This window comes from Lissotriton helveticus, chromosome 7 (genome assembly GCF_964261635.1).
Source record: "Lissotriton helveticus chromosome 7, aLisHel1.1, whole genome shotgun sequence".
Lineage (NCBI taxonomy): Eukaryota > Metazoa > Chordata > Amphibia > Caudata > Salamandridae > Lissotriton > Lissotriton helveticus.
Genome location: NC_136068.1, coordinates 1,438,518,382 through 1,438,536,414, shown reverse-complemented (window position 1 = coordinate 1,438,536,414; position 18,033 = coordinate 1,438,518,382). Strand labels below are relative to the sequence as shown.

The following is an 18,033-nucleotide window of genomic DNA, read 5'->3' as shown; positions in this document are numbered from 1 at the left end:
TTATGTGATATTCACATCCCATGTCAATTTTAAAAAATACATACAAGACTATTGTTTATTACGGATGTGTATGGCGGTCGTCACCAGACATGCGTTCTTTATATTATCTACGCTATATAATTGTATACTGTATACAAGACCTTGCTTATTGAGGATCACCAACCTCTTGTGATATGTACCAAAGATGAGTTTCATATAATCATAAGTCAGAATGTTGTATCACTTGAGATTGTCACACGTGCATGATGGGTTTTTCGGCACTGGATAGTACGATACCATTTCCTCCTCATTCCTTTGCACTGTGCCTACTTATTTGGAGACTCTATATATAACGACAATCGGTGGGTTCTCCCTAGTAGTTGGCACTAGCAGCTGGACCGACATAGGTGACGTAGCCATCCGTCCTTCTCCGACACTTGTCGTATCCCCAATACCACCCAATAGGGTGTGTTCTTGCACCTCTTCCCGCAACGATAAACTTCTTTCTGTATACACTTTTCACCCTCACTCATTATCAATAGCCGTTGCTTTATGCGATTACTCACTGTTATTCACGTCCCTCCGACTTGCACATGATGCTGAATGTGCACACACAGTTCATTTTCCCACTTTGTGTTGTTCGCGGTTTTTCCATTTTTTCCATTTTGTATTTGTGTTTTTATTTTTTATTTCCCTGACTTCAATTCACAACAACATATATGTTTTACAGCCCTGATGATTCACAGGCTTCGTCCTGTTTGATGAAACACGTGTCGGCTGGCGTTTGTATATTCAACAAAAAAAGAACCACATAAAGCTTAAATCTTTGGATTCACCAAACCAACAGTTGCATCTTTGTTTTGTCCCTGAATACTATTGTACCGAATTGTATATTTGACTTGTGCACAGTACTTGCTGTATAGTTGTTAACTGTAATTGACATTCCAATATTATTTTGCACCAATAAATGTCAACCTTACTGTTAAATGCCATGGTACACAAATAATCCGGATACCCCTGTAGTACAAAGAAACTTAAACTCCATTTATCCCACCATCTGATTTATCCATTCTTTCACTCAAAAGATGGAATTATGTTTGTTCCTAACTTACAGCCTGATTTGGAGATTAGCGGACTGGTAGCTTCGTCATAAGCACGACCGATATCCCGACAACCTTATTACAAAAGCATTTTATCCTAAAGCGCTTGTACAAAGGCGGACAGAATATTTATCACTTTTGTGACGGTGTATCCATCCACTAAACTCTAAATCAGGTTGTTAGTCTTTATAGCCATTATCTAAAACTATGTGATTACTATTAAACTGCTTCACTTGAACAGGCTTGTTTTGTCCTGTAGGCCTTCGGTTTTTCAATAAAGACAATTATTTGAAGATGAGACAACCCTCTGAAGTGATTTTGCCAGACCAACCTGACTCAGAAGAAGAAGAAGAAGAAGAAAAATGTGCTAGTCCAAACTCAGGTCAGTTATATTTGCATGTAGCTGATTAAGTGATCTTGGACAGGGGCTGTCCAGTTCACAGGTTGAGTTGTTAACTTAATATGTAGACTGAGGGACCCTTTCCTAAATTAATCTTAGCAGTAAACAGGGAGGATCCCTTTACTAGCTGTGTAAATGTTTTCTGGATTTTCAGGAATACAAAACCAAGCAGGAAGTCTGCATAGACCCAAAGAAATTATACCACATCAATCCAGCTTTCTAAGCTCTTCACTGATTGTGATGCATCAAAGCTTCACTCATAAAATATTGTGCGCTATTTACAAAACCTCAATAATTCAGACTTTGATCACAAACTGGCATAAATCTCAATGAGGCTTATTACCCAAAACGTATCAACTGTAAGAAACTTGAAGACTTATCTGATTCATTCACCATTACCTCTGAAATCCTTATCCTTGGTACTCACAGTTGGTTAATCAACCAAGTTTGCCATTCTTTTCAAGAAACCCTGTGCCCATATCAGAACTGGAATGGGATGACTATCTACCTCCTTTTTCCATAAGAAGAGATCAACCCCACTCCCACAGGGATTCCCATGTGTTGTCTGCAAGCTGCCACATGATCAGTACTTCAGGGCGCAAGGTGAGTTTTGGGCTGCTTCGGTCCCCGTTATGTATAGGGCCCACTTTCCCTGTTTGCACCCGGTGCAACTGAAAAAAGGTCTGCGGTGCACAAACTGGGAAAATGCGCCATATTATATAAAATGCGCTGCCCCCCGGGGCAGATTCAAACTCGCGCTGCCACGGGGCAGTGCATTTACGTTAAAAACAGAGTGCCATGTACAGAATCATCCCTACCAGATTCCTCCCATATGGTTCCGGCAGGTCAACTCGGCGCTGGGTGGGTTTTTATGGGGGGGAGGGGGGCGCTGTTAGGGTGGCCCTGCACACATGCTTCCTCTCTACTTACACTGGGGGACGGGCTACCTCAGATGTCCTCTCCTACTACTAGGCCGCACACTTGCTGGTCCTCACTGAATGGTGGTACGGGGATAGGAGTGACCCAGCCTATGCGGTTGAGCGGCAGCTCATGGGTAGCAACTCCCTACATACAATACTGTATTCCGCGCCACATCGGAAGGCTCTGCCCCTGGCCACGCAGGTGGTGTTTCATGTTTGGAGGAAGGCCCAGCGTAGGATGGGGTGGTGGAATGTCCTGACTAGAGAGACTCCTCTTTGCGTTAATGGGCGCTTACCTCAGCTGGCAGCCCTACAGGGTTTTAGGGGGTGGGACTCCATAGGGATCTCGGTTCTGGGTGACGTGATGTCTGATGTGACGCTTAAATCATTTCAGGACCTGCGAGACGAGTACGCTATGCCACGATCCCAGTTTTTTAGATGCCTACAATTCCGACATGCGCTGGCGCCTAGTCTGGAGGGCCTGGAGTCACTCCCCGATTTCAGTCCCATCGAAGCTAAGGTCTTTATGGGGAAGCTGCCAGACCGCAAGATTTCCCACATAGATCAGACACTGATCATTCATTGCTCCACAACCTTGCAGCGGCTTAGGACGGCTTGGGAAGAGGATGTAGGGGAAATGGAGGAGGAGTATTGGGCAGAGGCATTAGCAAGTCCGCGAGGGGCAGCAATAGCGACACGACTGCGCTTGATTCAATTTAAATATTTACATTGTGTGTATTTTACCAGAGTGCGCTTGTGGAGGGCAGGAATGATTGTACCCCCGAGTGTCTTAGATGTGGCTCGGAGGAGGGCGCCTTTTTGCACACAGTCTGGAGTTGTCTCTCGCTACTTAGATTTTGGAGGGGGGTGTTCTCCTGTCTGTCAGAAGTGCTAGGATGGGAGCTTCCTCGCACGCCGCGTTTGGCCCTGTTACACGTCATGGAGGGAATTGGGGGTAATAGATATAAGCGGCATCTCCTACTGCTTGGTCTCACGTTGACAAAGAGGGACATAGCTAGGGCATGAAAGGCACCCCAGGCCCCGTCGCTGGCTGCATGGAGAAATGGGATGGATTTTAGCATGGGCCTTGAACAGCCGGTCTTCACCGCCAGGAGATGTCCCCGTAAACATTATAAGATTTGGAAACGATGGGCAGACTACTGGGGACTAGATTTAGATCCACCGTTGGAAGGGGACAGGTTGATGGGCGTGAGGATGATGGGCTTTGTATGTGGTTCCAGTGAAGTGATAAATGTTCCCAGTGTGGGGGGGAGGCTTGGGCACAATCGGGGGAGGAGGGAGAGGGGGTTTCTTGTTAGTTTTTTAAGTATAAAAAGTCTGTCATTTGCAATTGTATACTGGATGTGTGCAGCAGTGTGGTTGCGGAGCTATCCAGTATATGTGAACCGTGACAAATAAAGCTTGTTTAAAAAAAAAAACAGAGTGGCTTTGAAACAGGCGCTCCATGTTTCAATGTGCCGCCTGCACGTTTAAAGGGGTTTAGAGATCCCCTTGCAGGCAGGTGCAGTTAGTGACTGCACCCTCCTGCAAGGGGATGTCTGGGCCCCCCCCCCTCCCACCCAGAGGGCTGTTTTCAGCGGGCGCACTGACAGTGCGTGATCTTTTAGGCAGCCCACTGTCCGTGTGCCCCATCACATCTTCTTTGTATCTGCATATATAATAAGGCGCCGCAGAGGAGAAGGGATCTCCTGATTTGCATGGAGCCACACCCCCCATGCAAATGAGGGAACATCTTCTTGAGAAAGCGCTGGTGCTGTATTTGCGCCTGCGCCTTCAGTATTAAAGAAGGGGCCGCACAAGAGTCTGTGTCTCCTTCTGTAATAACAAAGTCCCCCGGGGTGTGCAAAGCAAGCGCAAAATCCAGTTGCGCCCCTGGGGAACTCCGGTAATACGGCCCCTGATTGTAGGCACACATTTGGTCCTATACTTTTGGATGTGTTGTGATGTAGCAATATTTGACATGCCAGCATTCTATTAAATAGTTACATAATTAATACCTAAGGTTTCAGGAGAATTAGAAGAGAAAGCAGCACTCTAAATTAAGATGACTGTTGATAAATAAGAGATAAGAAATTAGATAATTTAACTGATGTATTAATAATGTTTCCTTGAGTCGCTTACAATTTGTAAAAAATATTTTTCTGACTTCTATGTTAATCTGTTCATTTCCTGAATTTTATCCCTTAGATTCCAGTTTCACACTATTTATGCCCCTTAAGGTTTTGTGTATTTTTCAGAATTTCTATTCAAATTTTATCATGAGGAAGCAAAATCTTCAGCCAAAAGCGTCCAATCGTACCGCATTTTTCAAATTCTTTTTTTGTAAATTGCAGAAGTTCTATATAGCATAGGTGGATCGTTGATTACTCATTATATATTGGTCTTGTTATTTTCCAGCCTGCACCAGAGGGTGATTTCTACATTCCTTTAAGATTAGTCAAGCTTACTACGAGGTTTCTATTGTCTCATCGTCTTACTAGTGACTTACATTTATAAGCTATGTGTTTGTAGATGGATTTTCATTTACATTAAAGTCTGTCAACAACAGGCCCATTGCCTTTTGCGATATTTCCAAGGTTCACTCTCCAGATATAAGGGCATACTTGTGGCACTTTTCTTGGGTAATGTTTACAACGAAGAGGTCCGTAAATTAGCAATGCCAAAAGCATTCACACCGTATGTAAATAATTCTGCATTGATTCTTTCTTGAGGCTGTGGATTTTCAGGTGAAGGTTTATTTTTTATTTTTTTTAGTTTATTTATTCAAGTTTTCTAATACAAACAACAAGCAAACTCATCAAGGCCGATATGCAAGTACAACGCATTAGTGAGTGTGATTATTACAGTACATCTATCCTCCATCCTCATGTTTTAATTTTCAGATGAAGGTTAATTTCAAAGTGCCCTAACTAGTTGGTTTTTTTCTCAAAAAGAAAGGTCATTTTTGTTATAATTGAAAGTATTGTTAATCTTATAGGGATTCATGTCTTGGCCATAACCCTTTTGTGACTGTAATGCTTCTTATTCTCAACCTGTCCAGCAAATGAAGTAATTTGATGTTGTAGGCAGCGAAAAGGATTGCTGTGTTTTTGTACATCGTAAGGCATACATGGAATGTTTTTGTTTTTACTAAAAGAGATCCAAGATCCTTATCCTTTTATATGGAAAACTTTCTAAATATGTGAATCTATAGCAAATACTCAAGTTTGATAATATTGATGAAGTCAAAACCTTTGTTTTCATATTATATTACTTTGCTTATCTGTAGACTAATTGTCTGGTCCTTATTCCTCATCAACTTGTATGCCATGGGATTGTTTACTAGTTCTTGCTTTTTTAATTTTATTTTCATATACTTGTTTCTAGCTAGAAGGACGTTAAGTGGCATGCGGTGCTATGCTGTAGAAAAAAATACACGTTTGCCTGATATCTTCTTATCTAATGCTTTTTTATCTGAACTATGTAAGAAAACCATTCAGTTTAATACTGTGTAATGTTATGAAACTTTATTTACATTTCACCTTTTTTCACACGTCATGCCTCCTGTGCATTAGTTGTGCCATTTACAATTAAAGAAGAAGAAGAAGATCCATTTTTTGTGAATGAGAGCGGTGAAAGCAGTAATAGTCCTCTGGGTGAGTAAATAATTCATAACTGTTTTTCTACAATGGATTAAGATCAATTGAACCTCTGCCTCTTCCAGAAGTGCTTCCCATCTCTCATATGTTATGTGGTTCTGTTAGACCTGGCACCATTGTCGTGGGTCTCCCTTCCATTTTGTGCTGTTGCCTCCTGTGTTTTTGCTATGTTTTTGCTGGTCTAGATGCTTTGGGCACTTTGCCACTGCTATTCAGTGCCCAAGTGCTCCCAACTGTAAATTATTGTAATGGATTAGAGACTCCAAGATTGGCTATTTGATTTACTCGTCAGACCCTAGTACAGTGCACCATGTGTGCCCAGGGCCTGTAAATCAAATGCTGCTGGTGGGTTTACAGCACTGGTTGTGCCGCCCACAGAAGCAGCTGGTAAAATGTGACTTGGGCCTACCATTGCAGAGCCTGTGTGCAGCCTGGGGCTGCCATGTCGACTTGGCAAGTGCACCCACTTGCCAGTCCCTAAAACGTCCCTTTTCTACGTGTTGGTCCCCTCTAAGGTAGGCCCATTGTACCCCCATGGGCAGGGTGCATTGTATGTAAAATGTAGGACATGCCCTGATGTGTGTGGCATGTCCTGATAGTGAATTACAGCCAATTTCATTTTTCACTATTGAACGGCTACCTGTTCCCATAGGCCAGAATGGGCAGTTTGATTACAACATCTTATAATCCTAATTGACCCAGGGAAAATGGTAGAAAAACGATTTTAGTATGCCTGAACTCAGAATGATAACATACATCCTTTAGTGAAGTTGGTTTTAACATTCTGTGTTTGAAAATACCACTTTTAGAAAGTAGGTATTTTCTTGCCTAACCATCCAACCTGCCTCTGCTAGGTTTGTGTATTCCATGTCTGGTTTGTGAGTGACAGGGGCTGGGGTGGCTCCAGGAGTCAGGGTGAGTCTGCACTAGGCTAAATAGACCTATCTGCATTGGGAGGAGTAGCACCTGGACCTGAATAGGGCTGTGCCTGCCTTCCACAATGCTGGCTCCACCTCCTGTGGTACGTCTGATGACCCTGGCCCACACTGACTGTTAGATCTAGACGTCTCTAGTTGGCAGAGGTAGATACCATTGTCCAAATAGGGACCTTTGCTTCTAGTCCGGGTAAGGGGGATACACTCTTTGGATAACCCCTGCCCACCCCCTTGGTAGCTTGGCACGAGCAGACAGGCTTATCAAAGGCAATGTGTAAAGTGGACTCTACACCAGTTTAGAAAAATAAAGTATCTTTATCTAAACTACACAAGACCAAAACGGCAAAAGTCAAACATACACTGTTCCAAAATAAGTCTTTAAAAAGAGTTCAAGGGTTTGCACCAAAATAATCCACAGTAGCGTCACTTTTAGCCCAAAGTACCTGTAGATGCGGAAGTTCCAAGCGGCAGATGCAACGTCTGAAAACAAGCGATGAACCCCTCTGAGACCCTGGGGAGGCGATGCAACAACCCCGCTGCACGCAGCGGTCGGGTTGCGTCGAATCTGGTCTATATGTAGAGCGAGGGGATATTTTGTATGGATTCCGGTTTGCAGGTTCTCCGGTAGGAAGCGTCTCGCATAGGCACGATGCGATGATCTTCGGTGCGGCGACGATCTTCGGTGCAGCGGCGATGCGCGACGCAGTGTTGATCCTCTTCTGTCGTGGCCCGTCAATGCTTTGGCGCTGGATTCTGCGACTATGTTGGCAGCGACATGATGCTGTCCGTAGGCATGCGGTGCAACGGTCCTCACAGCGACGATAGGCTCTGTGACGATATTCGCAGCGACAGGAATCTTCCGCACCGGGGCGATGCGCTCCGCGAGCGACGCGTCCGGTCTTGCAGAGGCAACAGGCGCTGCGACGATCTTCGTAGCGACGGGAATCTTCTTTCACTGTCGACGATGGGCTCCGCAAGCGAGACATGCGTGCAAAATTGTAAATCTTCTTCTTTTCCAGCTCCCCAAACAGCAGGAAACAACCTCCAGAGGCCCCACAACTGGATCAAGCTCTCTAGGCAGGTCAGAACTCACACATCAGAGTTCAGAGGGAAAGCTGGGGGTGAAGTCCTTTTGTTCCTGAGACTTCTGAACAGGAGGCCAGCTCTCCTCAGGCCCATGGAGATCTCTTCAAGCAGGGGACACAGCAACAGTCAAGTCCTTACCCTCTCCTTGGAAGAATAGCAACTGCAGGTCAGCCTACAAACACACAGCAGGGCAGTCCTTCCTCTTCAGTCTTCCAGCTTTTCTCCTTGGCAGAGGTACCTTCTTGATTCAAGGATGATCTAAAGTCTTGGGGTCTGGGCCCCAGTATTTATACCAATATTCTCTTTGTTCTCTGAAGGTAGACAGGCCTTTGCCTAGTTCAAACCAGTTCTGGTTCACAGTGCAGGGCAGAGGCATCAGACTCATCACAGGAGGTGGAGCCAGCATTATGGAGGGAAGCACAGCCCTATTCAGGTCCCAAGTGCAACTCCTCCTACATATAGATATCTCTATTCAGCACTGGGCTAACTCACCCTGTCTCCTGGAATCCCCCAGCCCCTGTCACTAAAACTCCAGACAAGGAATACACAACCTAGCAGAGGCAGGCTTGGATGGTTAGACAAGAAAATACCTACTTTCAAAAAGTGGTATTTTCAAACACAGAATGTCAAAAACAACTTCACTAAAAGATGTATTTTATCATTCTAAGTTCAGGCATACTAAACTCGAATTTCCATCATGTTCCCTGGGTCAATTAGGATTATAAGATGGTATAATCAAACTGCCCATTCTGGCCTATGGGGAACAGGTAGCCTTGCAATATTGAAGAACGTAAATGGCTGTAATTCACTATCAGGCCATGCCACACACATCCGGCATGTCCTACCTTTTACCTACAATGCACCCTGTCCTTGGGCCTACCATAGGGGTGGCTAATATCCAGAAAAGGGAAGGTTTAGGGACTGGCAAGTGGCTGTACTTGCCCAGTCAACATGGCAGTTAGCAACTGCACACAGGCACTGCGGTGGCAGGCCTGAGACACCATTTTAGGGCTACTCATGTGGGTGGCACAATCAGTGCTGCAGGCACACTAGTAGCATTTTAATCACCAGCCCTGGCACACTTAGTGCACTTTACTAGGGACCTCCAGGTAAAACAAATCTGCCAGTAATGGATAACCAATCACAGTAACTATTTATATAGAGAGCATATGCACTTTAGCATTGATCAGCAGTGGTAAAGTGCCCAGAGTCCTATAGCCAACAACCACAGGTCAGGAAAAATAAAGGAGGAAGAAGCAAAAAGTTTGGGGATAACCCTGCAAAAATGGCCATTTCCAACACAGTCAAAGGAAGAAGTTGTACACTGGCAGATTGCACCCAGAACTGGTTTGGACTAGGTACAGACACTCTCTGCCTTCAGAGACGAAGGATTTGTGTGTATAAAAAGGGGGACCCAGACCCCAGAACTTTAGATCACTTCTGGGAATCAAGACGAACCTTTGCCAAGGAGAAGAACCAAGGAAGCTGAAAGAGGAGACTGCCCCTGTGCTGTTTTGCTGTTTGGAGTTGGCCTGCAGTGGTTACTTTATTGCCAAGGAAAGGAGAAAAGGAACTTTGTGTGTACTTGTGCAATCTTGAAGAAGAATCTCCAAGGGTTTGAAGTGTGCTTGCCTCCTGCCTGAAGTCTCAGGGATACAAGACTTCACCGCCAGCTCCCATGAATTCCCTTGCTGGGAATTCTACCTGCAGAGAGATGCATACTGTTGTTTTAGTCCTCCGAGAAGACTGCATGTCGCTGGGAGCTGGAAGCGCGGCAAAACAAGGAGAAGTGTGTCACAGCAGTTGCTGTTGCATCGCCAATTTAAGCGTGTCGCATCACTGTTTAGAAATGAGATATCTTATCTGCCTCACTGGTGCAGGGACACCCCTAGTCAACCGGTCCACAAATGAGGATCGACACTGGAGAGGAACAAAACACAGGTTTATTACATTTCATGAGATGAGTCTCATCACTCAGACACTGCAAGTGCCGGAGGGAGGGGGCGAACAAGTACAAGTTCAAACATAGCATTTATACTTTTCGGTGCCTCATGAAACGCATTAAAACCACTTTGTCATTGTTGTTATATAATGCTTACACATCACCTTACACTCCCCCTTTGTATAATGCTTACATGCTGAACTGTTGAATCCTCATAAACCCCTACCCACGTCATCTTTGTAGATAGGCAAGGGAGGTTACAGGTGTTGGTGGGCAAACAGATTAGACATCTGTGCACATGGGCCCTTCGACAGGGCAGGGCTGCTTACTCTGACACGCAAGCATTATCAGTACAACCAGCTTTAAGTGTACGCGTAACTTCTGACTTTATGAAAGTCCCTGCAAAAACACAAAAATGGGAGCTCATCATCAGCATTTGTAGAGCGCCTTGTTACACCAACGGTGGGTCCCCGCTCTGAGCAGAAACTCAGAAATGACACGAGATAGGTAGAAGAGCCCTAGCAGTCATGTTTCTAGGTCGATTATGGTGTATAGGTGGGAGAAAAACTAAGTATTCAGCCTTTTCCTAAAGGCAGCTTCACATGGCTCCTTCCTCAAATCCATTGGTAATGAATTCCAATGTTTTGCTGCCAGGTATTTTAAAGAGCAGCCCCCTATCCGGGCCTAACTAAATTTGGGTACTATTACCAATGACTTTCCTTGAGAACTTAGGCTTCTATTGGGGGTGTAGAGTGTAATCATGTCTTGTAGATAACTCCTGCCATTATTTGCTAGGATACGATGGCCGAAGCACATTGCCTTGAACAGGAACCTCTTGCCTACAGGCAACCAATGAAGTTTGGCCAGGGCCTTTGTGTTAGACGATCTTCTAGGTAGATTCAGCACTAGCCGGGCAGCGGCGTTTTGGACTGATTGCAGCTTCATCAGCCTTTTTTTGGGTACACCTAGGTATAGAACATTACCGTAGTCAATCTGAGAGGTGACCACAGCATGTATTATACTTTTTCTGGCTTGAACCTGTAGTAGGTCAATGACTGTAGGGTTTTCAGCACTCCGAAACATTTGCCTGGTAGACAAAATGGAAGAGGAGTAGAGGCTAACTTAACAGAATACATTTTTTACTGTTCAACAACTGGAGAAGTGTGTTGCCGACGCAGGGGTCGCCGTCGCATCACCAGAATAGCTTGCCGCAGGGCCTGTCGTGGCTCAGAAGTTACCAAGTTCGCCACACGGCCCTCAGGCGTGCACGCATCGCATCCAACGTTATCATCAGGACGCCATTTTGTCGCATCGCACCGGATCGTCCCGTCACATCGAGGAGCCATCTTTCCGCATCGTCACCGGGCCGCAGTAAGAGACGACGCATCACCTCCCCTGACAGTAAGGAAGTGAGCCTCAACTCCCCTGTGCAGCAGTAAGGAACCAATGCATCCACTCCCTTGAGTGTAATGAACTGCGCATCAACTTCCCTGTGACCCTTTTGTTTGTTTGCTTGACGCATCTAAGTTACTATGAGAGTAAAGAGTTGCATTTGCCATCTACATTGAACTAAGCTATTTTCTACCATTTTAAAGCCTATTTTTGATTACAGTATTGTGGATTTTTGTTGTTTGGTCTTGTGTGAGGTCTAGTAAAGATTACTTATTTTTCTAAACTGGTGCGGTGTCCATTTGTAGTGTTTTCTCTGTATTACTGTATGTGTTCACAAATGCTTTACACACTGCCTCTGAGATAAGCCTGTCTGCTCGTGCCAAGCTACCAAGTGGGCGAGCAGGGATTATTTTAGAAGTGTAGCCCCTTACCCTGACCAGAAGCAAGGGTCCCTATTTGGACAAAGGTACCTACCTCTGCCAACTAGAGACCCCCAGTTCTAACAGGTTCGTTATAGCGTCACTGATTTCTGACTAAACAAATATAATTAACTGCATTCAGATTTTTTCCTCTTGGTAAACACCAGCCTTTCTTTTACTCTTTATGAATGCTTCATGTGAACCAGACATACAAATACAGTGAAGGCATTCTTTGGTAAGGTATTATATTGGATAGTGGTCCACTAGGCGCAGTTATCTTGTTATGGATCTGTATAAAGTATTCAGTATTTGATGTCTCTGCCGAAGGACTTGTCTGTTTGGCAGTTGTTCTTATATAGTATGTGTGCTGCCTACTGGTTGCTTTAGAGCACTGTGTGAAGTAGTGCTAACAGATACGATACCTATTGCCTCGTCGTCCAAGAAGATTCCTTCGTCGACGGCCAGATCTTCGTCGACGAAGATTACTAAGAAAGCTTCACCATCGACGAGCGCTTTGTCGACGGCAGCCCAAACGACGACGACTCAGTCGACGGCAAGCCCATCGGCGCGACGACGGCGACCCCATCGACGACGACGGCCCTATCGACGACGACGGCCCTGTCGACGACATCTTTATTGAAGCCAGCTTCATTGACTGCTATACCGTCGCTAGTATCTGCCTCGACGACTATGCCATCCTCCTTTTCTTCTCTGCCATTGGTGCCACTTCCATCAACTGAATCTTCTTCAAAAGCTGACCCGTTGCACCAGTGTCGTCAGGTCTCTGTGGACCAGATTTCAGTCCCGAGTGCTATCCAACCTCTGTCACCCTAGTTTGCCACGGGTTCCGAACAGGACTCTGAGTCAGAGGAGGATGTCAATGATCAGTTTAGGGCGGCACGCAGCCCGTCTGAGTTGGTCATTAAATGCCAGGAATATAGCGAAGACCAATATTTTCAACAAGAACACCTTTACAGCCAAGTCCAAACAGCGACTTTGCCTCTGTCACTCATCTCTAACCTCCAACACATGTTGGACGACTATAACAGTTGTTTCCCACCGTCTCCTCAGGTTTCACCGGGGTCACATGTGCTTTCACTCCTTCTACTGCTCCACTATCACAGCCAGTAGCGCCTTCGCCTCAAGTTCAAACTTCAGTGCGGATACACACTACTGTGTATCCTGATGATGATGAGGAGGATGTCCATCAAGACAGAGAAGATGGCGAAGTTCGGGATGATGATGATGATGATGACGATGGTCATATGGCGGAGTGGGACGACTATCAAATTCAGACCCCCATCTCCTCCTCCTGTAGTACCAGGGGATTCACCTCATGTGGACATTGCGAGCTTCCATCAGCTCATGGATAGGGCGGCTCAGCGCTTCAAGTTACCTAGAGTCCAAAGAGAGGAGGATTGTTTTCTCTACGACTTCAAAAGTCAACCGCTTAAGCAGATCCATACTGTCCCCATCATTGATTTCATCTGGAGTGAGTGGGTCAAGTTGATGGCGATGCCAAATTCCATCCCGGCGCAACTACCTCGCTTAGAGAAAAAGTACAAAGCACCACAGGGCTCTCCAGCTTGCCTGATTGCACAGCCAAAGCCCGATTCTGTGGTTACTCAGGCAGCTCAACGTCGCTCCAAGAACCCAGCTTCTACCATCACAGCTCCTCCTGATCGGGAAGGTCGCCGTCTGGACGTCATTGGGCGTAAGTTCTCTACAATGGCCTCTACTACAGTGAGGGCAGCAAATTCTTTGGCCATATTGGGGCGCTACGACCGTCAGATGTGGTCTGACATGTCTGCATTTGTGGCCCTCATCCCGGATTCCTCCAAGGCAGAGGCTTTAAAGACCCTTCAAGAAGGAGAGAGAACATCGGAGGAAATCATTGACTGTGCAGTAGACATCGCTTGCACGGGTTTCCGTCAGCTCGCTGGAGCAGCTGTTTTAAGAGGCCAGGGTTGGCTTTGTTTTACCTCGTTTCGCCAAGCAGTTCAGGCGAAGATCCTGGATATGCCGTACGATGGCAAATCCCTTTTTGGAGCACATGTGGATGAGGCACTCCAAACAATAAAAAAGGACACTGACACTGCTAGTTATTTAGGCAATTTACAATTCAGGAAGCAGCCCTTTCGGGGTGCGCGTGGACGTGGCACCTCATCCACTTTTTGCGATGGCTCCTCACAATACCGCTCCTACAACCAAGGATCTCAGCGTTACTCTTCCCAACAACCACAATCTTCCCGTCAGCAATCTTCAAAATTCTATCGAGGGAAGTCCTCATATAGAGGCTCCGCCTCCAAAAACAATGACTTGCTGTCACCAATAAAGGTTGGTGGTCGAATCTCCATGTTCTCCTCTCAATGGTCCCTAATCACCTCAGACCGTTGGGTATTGGACATTGTAGCAAAGGGCCATGCTCTGGAGTTCGTAAAATTACCTCCTCCCACACCACCATCTGGCCCACCTCCAACCCACCTCAAAGTACTTTTCAAACAAATATGAATAATGATCCAAAAAGGTGCCATCGAGGTGGTTCCCAAGTCTCAGAGGGATGGGATTCTATTCCCGTTTTTTCCTAATCCTCAAGAAAACGGGAGATTGGCGTCCGATACTGGATTTGCGCGCACTGAACAAGTATCTCAAGTGCCAATCCTTCCGCATGCTGACGCTTTTGGAGATCTTGCGTCTTCTCTCCAAAGACGACTACATGACAACCATCGACCTTCAGAACGCCTACTTTCATGTGACGATTCTTCCAAGACATCGGAAATATCTGCAATTTCGAGTGGGATGCAGAGATTACCAGCTCTGGGTGTTGCCTTGCGGCCTCCGCTCCGCCCCTCGGGTCTTCACAAAGGTTTTGGCTCCAGTAGTGGCTTATCTGCCCCTGCAGGGTGTCAAAATTTTTCCATACCTGGATGATTGCCTCATAAAGTCACAGTCTCGCAGCCAGCTGTCTCGGGATACCCAACTCTGTCAGGAGATCTTTCGATCCCTCGGTCTCTCCATCAATACCGAGAAGTCGCAGGTCGACCCAGCTCTCTGCAGAAACTTTCTAGGCGCCACTCTCAATACATCTCTAGCCAAAGCTTTTGTGTCTCAGGAGCGCCAATTGAAGATTCTTGGCCTGGTGGCTCTTATCTGTGCAAAACAGTCCGTTTCAGTCCCCATCTTAAAGTCATTTCTGGGGATGGTGTCATCATGCATCTCTCTGATCCCAAACTGCAGGCTAAAGAATCGCCCTGTCCAAGAGGAGTTGGACAGTCAATGGCGCCAGGTCACCGGCTCTTTCAACGACCTGATTTGGGTAACCACTTGCATGAAGGCAGCTCTCAAGTGGTGGGCTCAACAGTCCAACATTGCACAAGGGACTTCATTCCTCTCCGCCGCTCCAGAATTCGTTCTGACCACGGACGCCTCCCTGGACGGCTGGGGCACGCACCTTCTAGGTCTATTTCGTGAAGGGCAAGTGGTCCCCGCTCAGCGCTCTTGGCATATCAACAGGCTAGAGTTAATGGCCATTTTTCTGGCTCTCAAATCCTTCCATCGTCTGATTCAAGGAGAATCGGTACTGATTCAAAAGGACAACACCACCAGCATGCACTATGTCAACAAACAGGGTGGAACCAAATCTCCTCTCCTCTCCTGTCTCGGCTGGCTCAGACGATCAGGGATTGGGCACTCAGCCACCAGATTACCCTGACCGCAGTACACCTACGAGACATCTCCAACATCCTAGCCGATTCCCTCAGCAGATCCACATCTTCGACCCACGAGTGGGAGTTACATCAGCCAACGCTCGAATCAGTTTTTCAACGGTGGGGTCGACCACCATTGGATCTCTTTGCAACTCCGGAGAACCGGAAATGCCCGTCTTACGGAAGTTGGCATCCCCACCTCGGGTCGTGCCGGAATGCCCTTTTGATGAACTGGTGCGGTCTATTCGCATACGCTTTTCCTCCAATTCCGTTAGTACCTCGTGTGCTATGGAAAATGCAGAGGCAACCTTGCCACATTCTCCTGATCGCTCCCAGATGGCCTCGACAAGCGTGGTTCTCAGAGCTGCTCCTCCTCTCGCAGTGCGAGTTGATCCTGCTACATCCTCGAACAGACCTTCTGACAATGGTCAGATTTGTCATCCGGACCCCTCCTCTCTGAAATTATCGGCATGGAACCTGAGCACCTTGAATTTGCTCATTTGAATATTTCACCAGCATGCAGAGACATTCTTGCCCAAGCTCGAGCTCCGTCTACAATTAAAACGTACAAGCTCAAGTGGAAACGATTCTGTCATTGATGCGCTGTTAACAAAATTCATCCGATCCATTCCACACCGGCTCAGCTGCTGCCGTTCTTCCTTCAACTGGCTCAGTCTGGTCTTTCCCATTCAACTTTAAAAGTTTTCTTGGCAGCACTGTCTTGTTTCCGTCAGGACGGCTCCATCTCGCTCTGCACTTCCAGAGTTATCCGCCAATTCTTCAAAGGATTGTTCATAAAATTTCCGCCTGTTAGACGTCCTCCTCTTACCCGGCACCTCAATGTTGTTTTGGCACAACTAATGAAGGCACCATTCGAGCCGATCCACAAAGCGGATTTAAAGTTTATCACCTGGAAGGTAGCTTTTCTACTGGCTTTAACCTTCTCACGTCGAGTAAGTGATGTTCGTGCCTTCACCATTAAGCCTCCTTTCCTCCAATTCAAATCAGACTGTGTAATGCTTCGCACCAACCCAGCAATTCTGCCTAAAGTGCCCACTGATTTTCACATTAATGAGCCTATTTTCTTAAAAACTTTCTTTCTTCTTCCTCAATCCCCGGCAGAGCAGCGTCTTCATTCCTTGGACATTAAGAGATGCCTTAAATTTTATATCTCCAGGACAGCACCTTTTCGAAGGTCCGATCAACTGTTCATTGCCTATGGCCGCCTGTGCAAGGAACGGCCTGTTACCAAACCAACAATAGCTCGTTGGATTTCTTCTGCAATCGCCTTCTGCCATCAGAAAGCAGGCAGGCCTCTTCAATCCACAGTGAGGGCTCATTCCACCAGGGCAATGTCTTCTTCTGCTGCCCTCTTCGCTGGTGTACCGCTCCATCAGATCCGCCGAGCAGCAACGTGGTCCAGCAGGCACACTTTGACGAAACACTACTGTCTGAAGGCCATCAATGAAGCTGATACAGCAGTAGGACAGGCAGTGCTTCGCAATCTTTTTAACTAAGGTGAGCCTCTGTTTTTCCCTCCACCTTTCTTTATGGTTTTCATGTAGCTGTTGGGACTATTTCTGTTGCTTGCTATGTCTCATGAACATTCCATGCTTAAGCATGCATAGTGTCAGCTGCACTCCGGCTACTACTGCTCACTATTCTATTCAAAGCGATACAAAAGGGGATGATGGACGGAGCGCTTGAACAAATCAAACACTCACCCCCAGTCAACTGATCTGGGCTTAATCCATCACCATTCTTTAGTTCACTCAGCCACCCCAGTTCAGACATGGCTATATGCAAATCAGTCTGACCCTGTGCCTCGTGGGAACAGTCCAGCCCGAACTTCCAAGCCATGTCTTCCCTGGACCGGAAACAAGCACCCTGGGACCGGTTTCGGATTCATAATCCTCATCAGCCAGGCTGATGAGGATTATGAATCCGAAACCGGTCCCAGGATGCTTGTTTCCGGTCCAGGGAAGACATGGCTTGGCAGTTCGGGCTGCACTGTTCCCATGAGGCACAGGGTCAGACTGATTTGCATATGGTCATGACTGAACTGGGGTGGCTGAGTGAACTAAAGAATGGTGATGGATTAAACCCAGATCATTTGACTGGGGGTGAGTGTTTGATTTGCTCAAACGCTCCGTCCATCATCCCCTTTTGTATCACTATTCTATTCAAGCATGTGAATCTATGAAAGACACCCCAATACTGGAGAAGAACAATTGTTACTTACCTGTAAACAGGTGATTCTCCAGTATTGGTGTCTTTCATAGATTCACATGCGACCCACCCTCCTCCCCTCAGAGGCTCTTTTCTCCTCATAGACTCTGTGGTCACTCCTGCCCACGAAAATCTGAGGCATTGAGCTCTGAGGAGAAGGTTTTGGAGGGGTGCTTGCGCCTGATTGGCTGTATTTGGACTAACATAATGACTAGGATATGTTACATTTTGTTTTTTTCCTATTGCCATGTATTCCTATATAGGA

At 46.3% G+C, this 18,033-nt stretch overlaps 1 protein-coding gene across 2 annotated transcripts in view; it reads left to right on the top strand.

Annotated features, from left to right (window-relative positions):
- Positions 1 to 18,033, top strand: part of LOC144770341 (uncharacterized) — a 142,108-nt gene that overhangs the window by 102,450 nt on the left and 21,625 nt on the right. For both annotated transcript variants that reach the window (XM_078654792.1, XM_078654793.1), the window contains exons 5-6: positions 1,339 to 1,461; positions 5,975 to 6,055. In XM_078654792.1, coding sequence (XP_078510918.1) covers positions 1,339 to 1,461; positions 5,975 to 6,055 — 204 coding nt within the window. The remainder of the gene's footprint in view (positions 1 to 1,338; positions 1,462 to 5,974; positions 6,056 to 18,033) is intronic.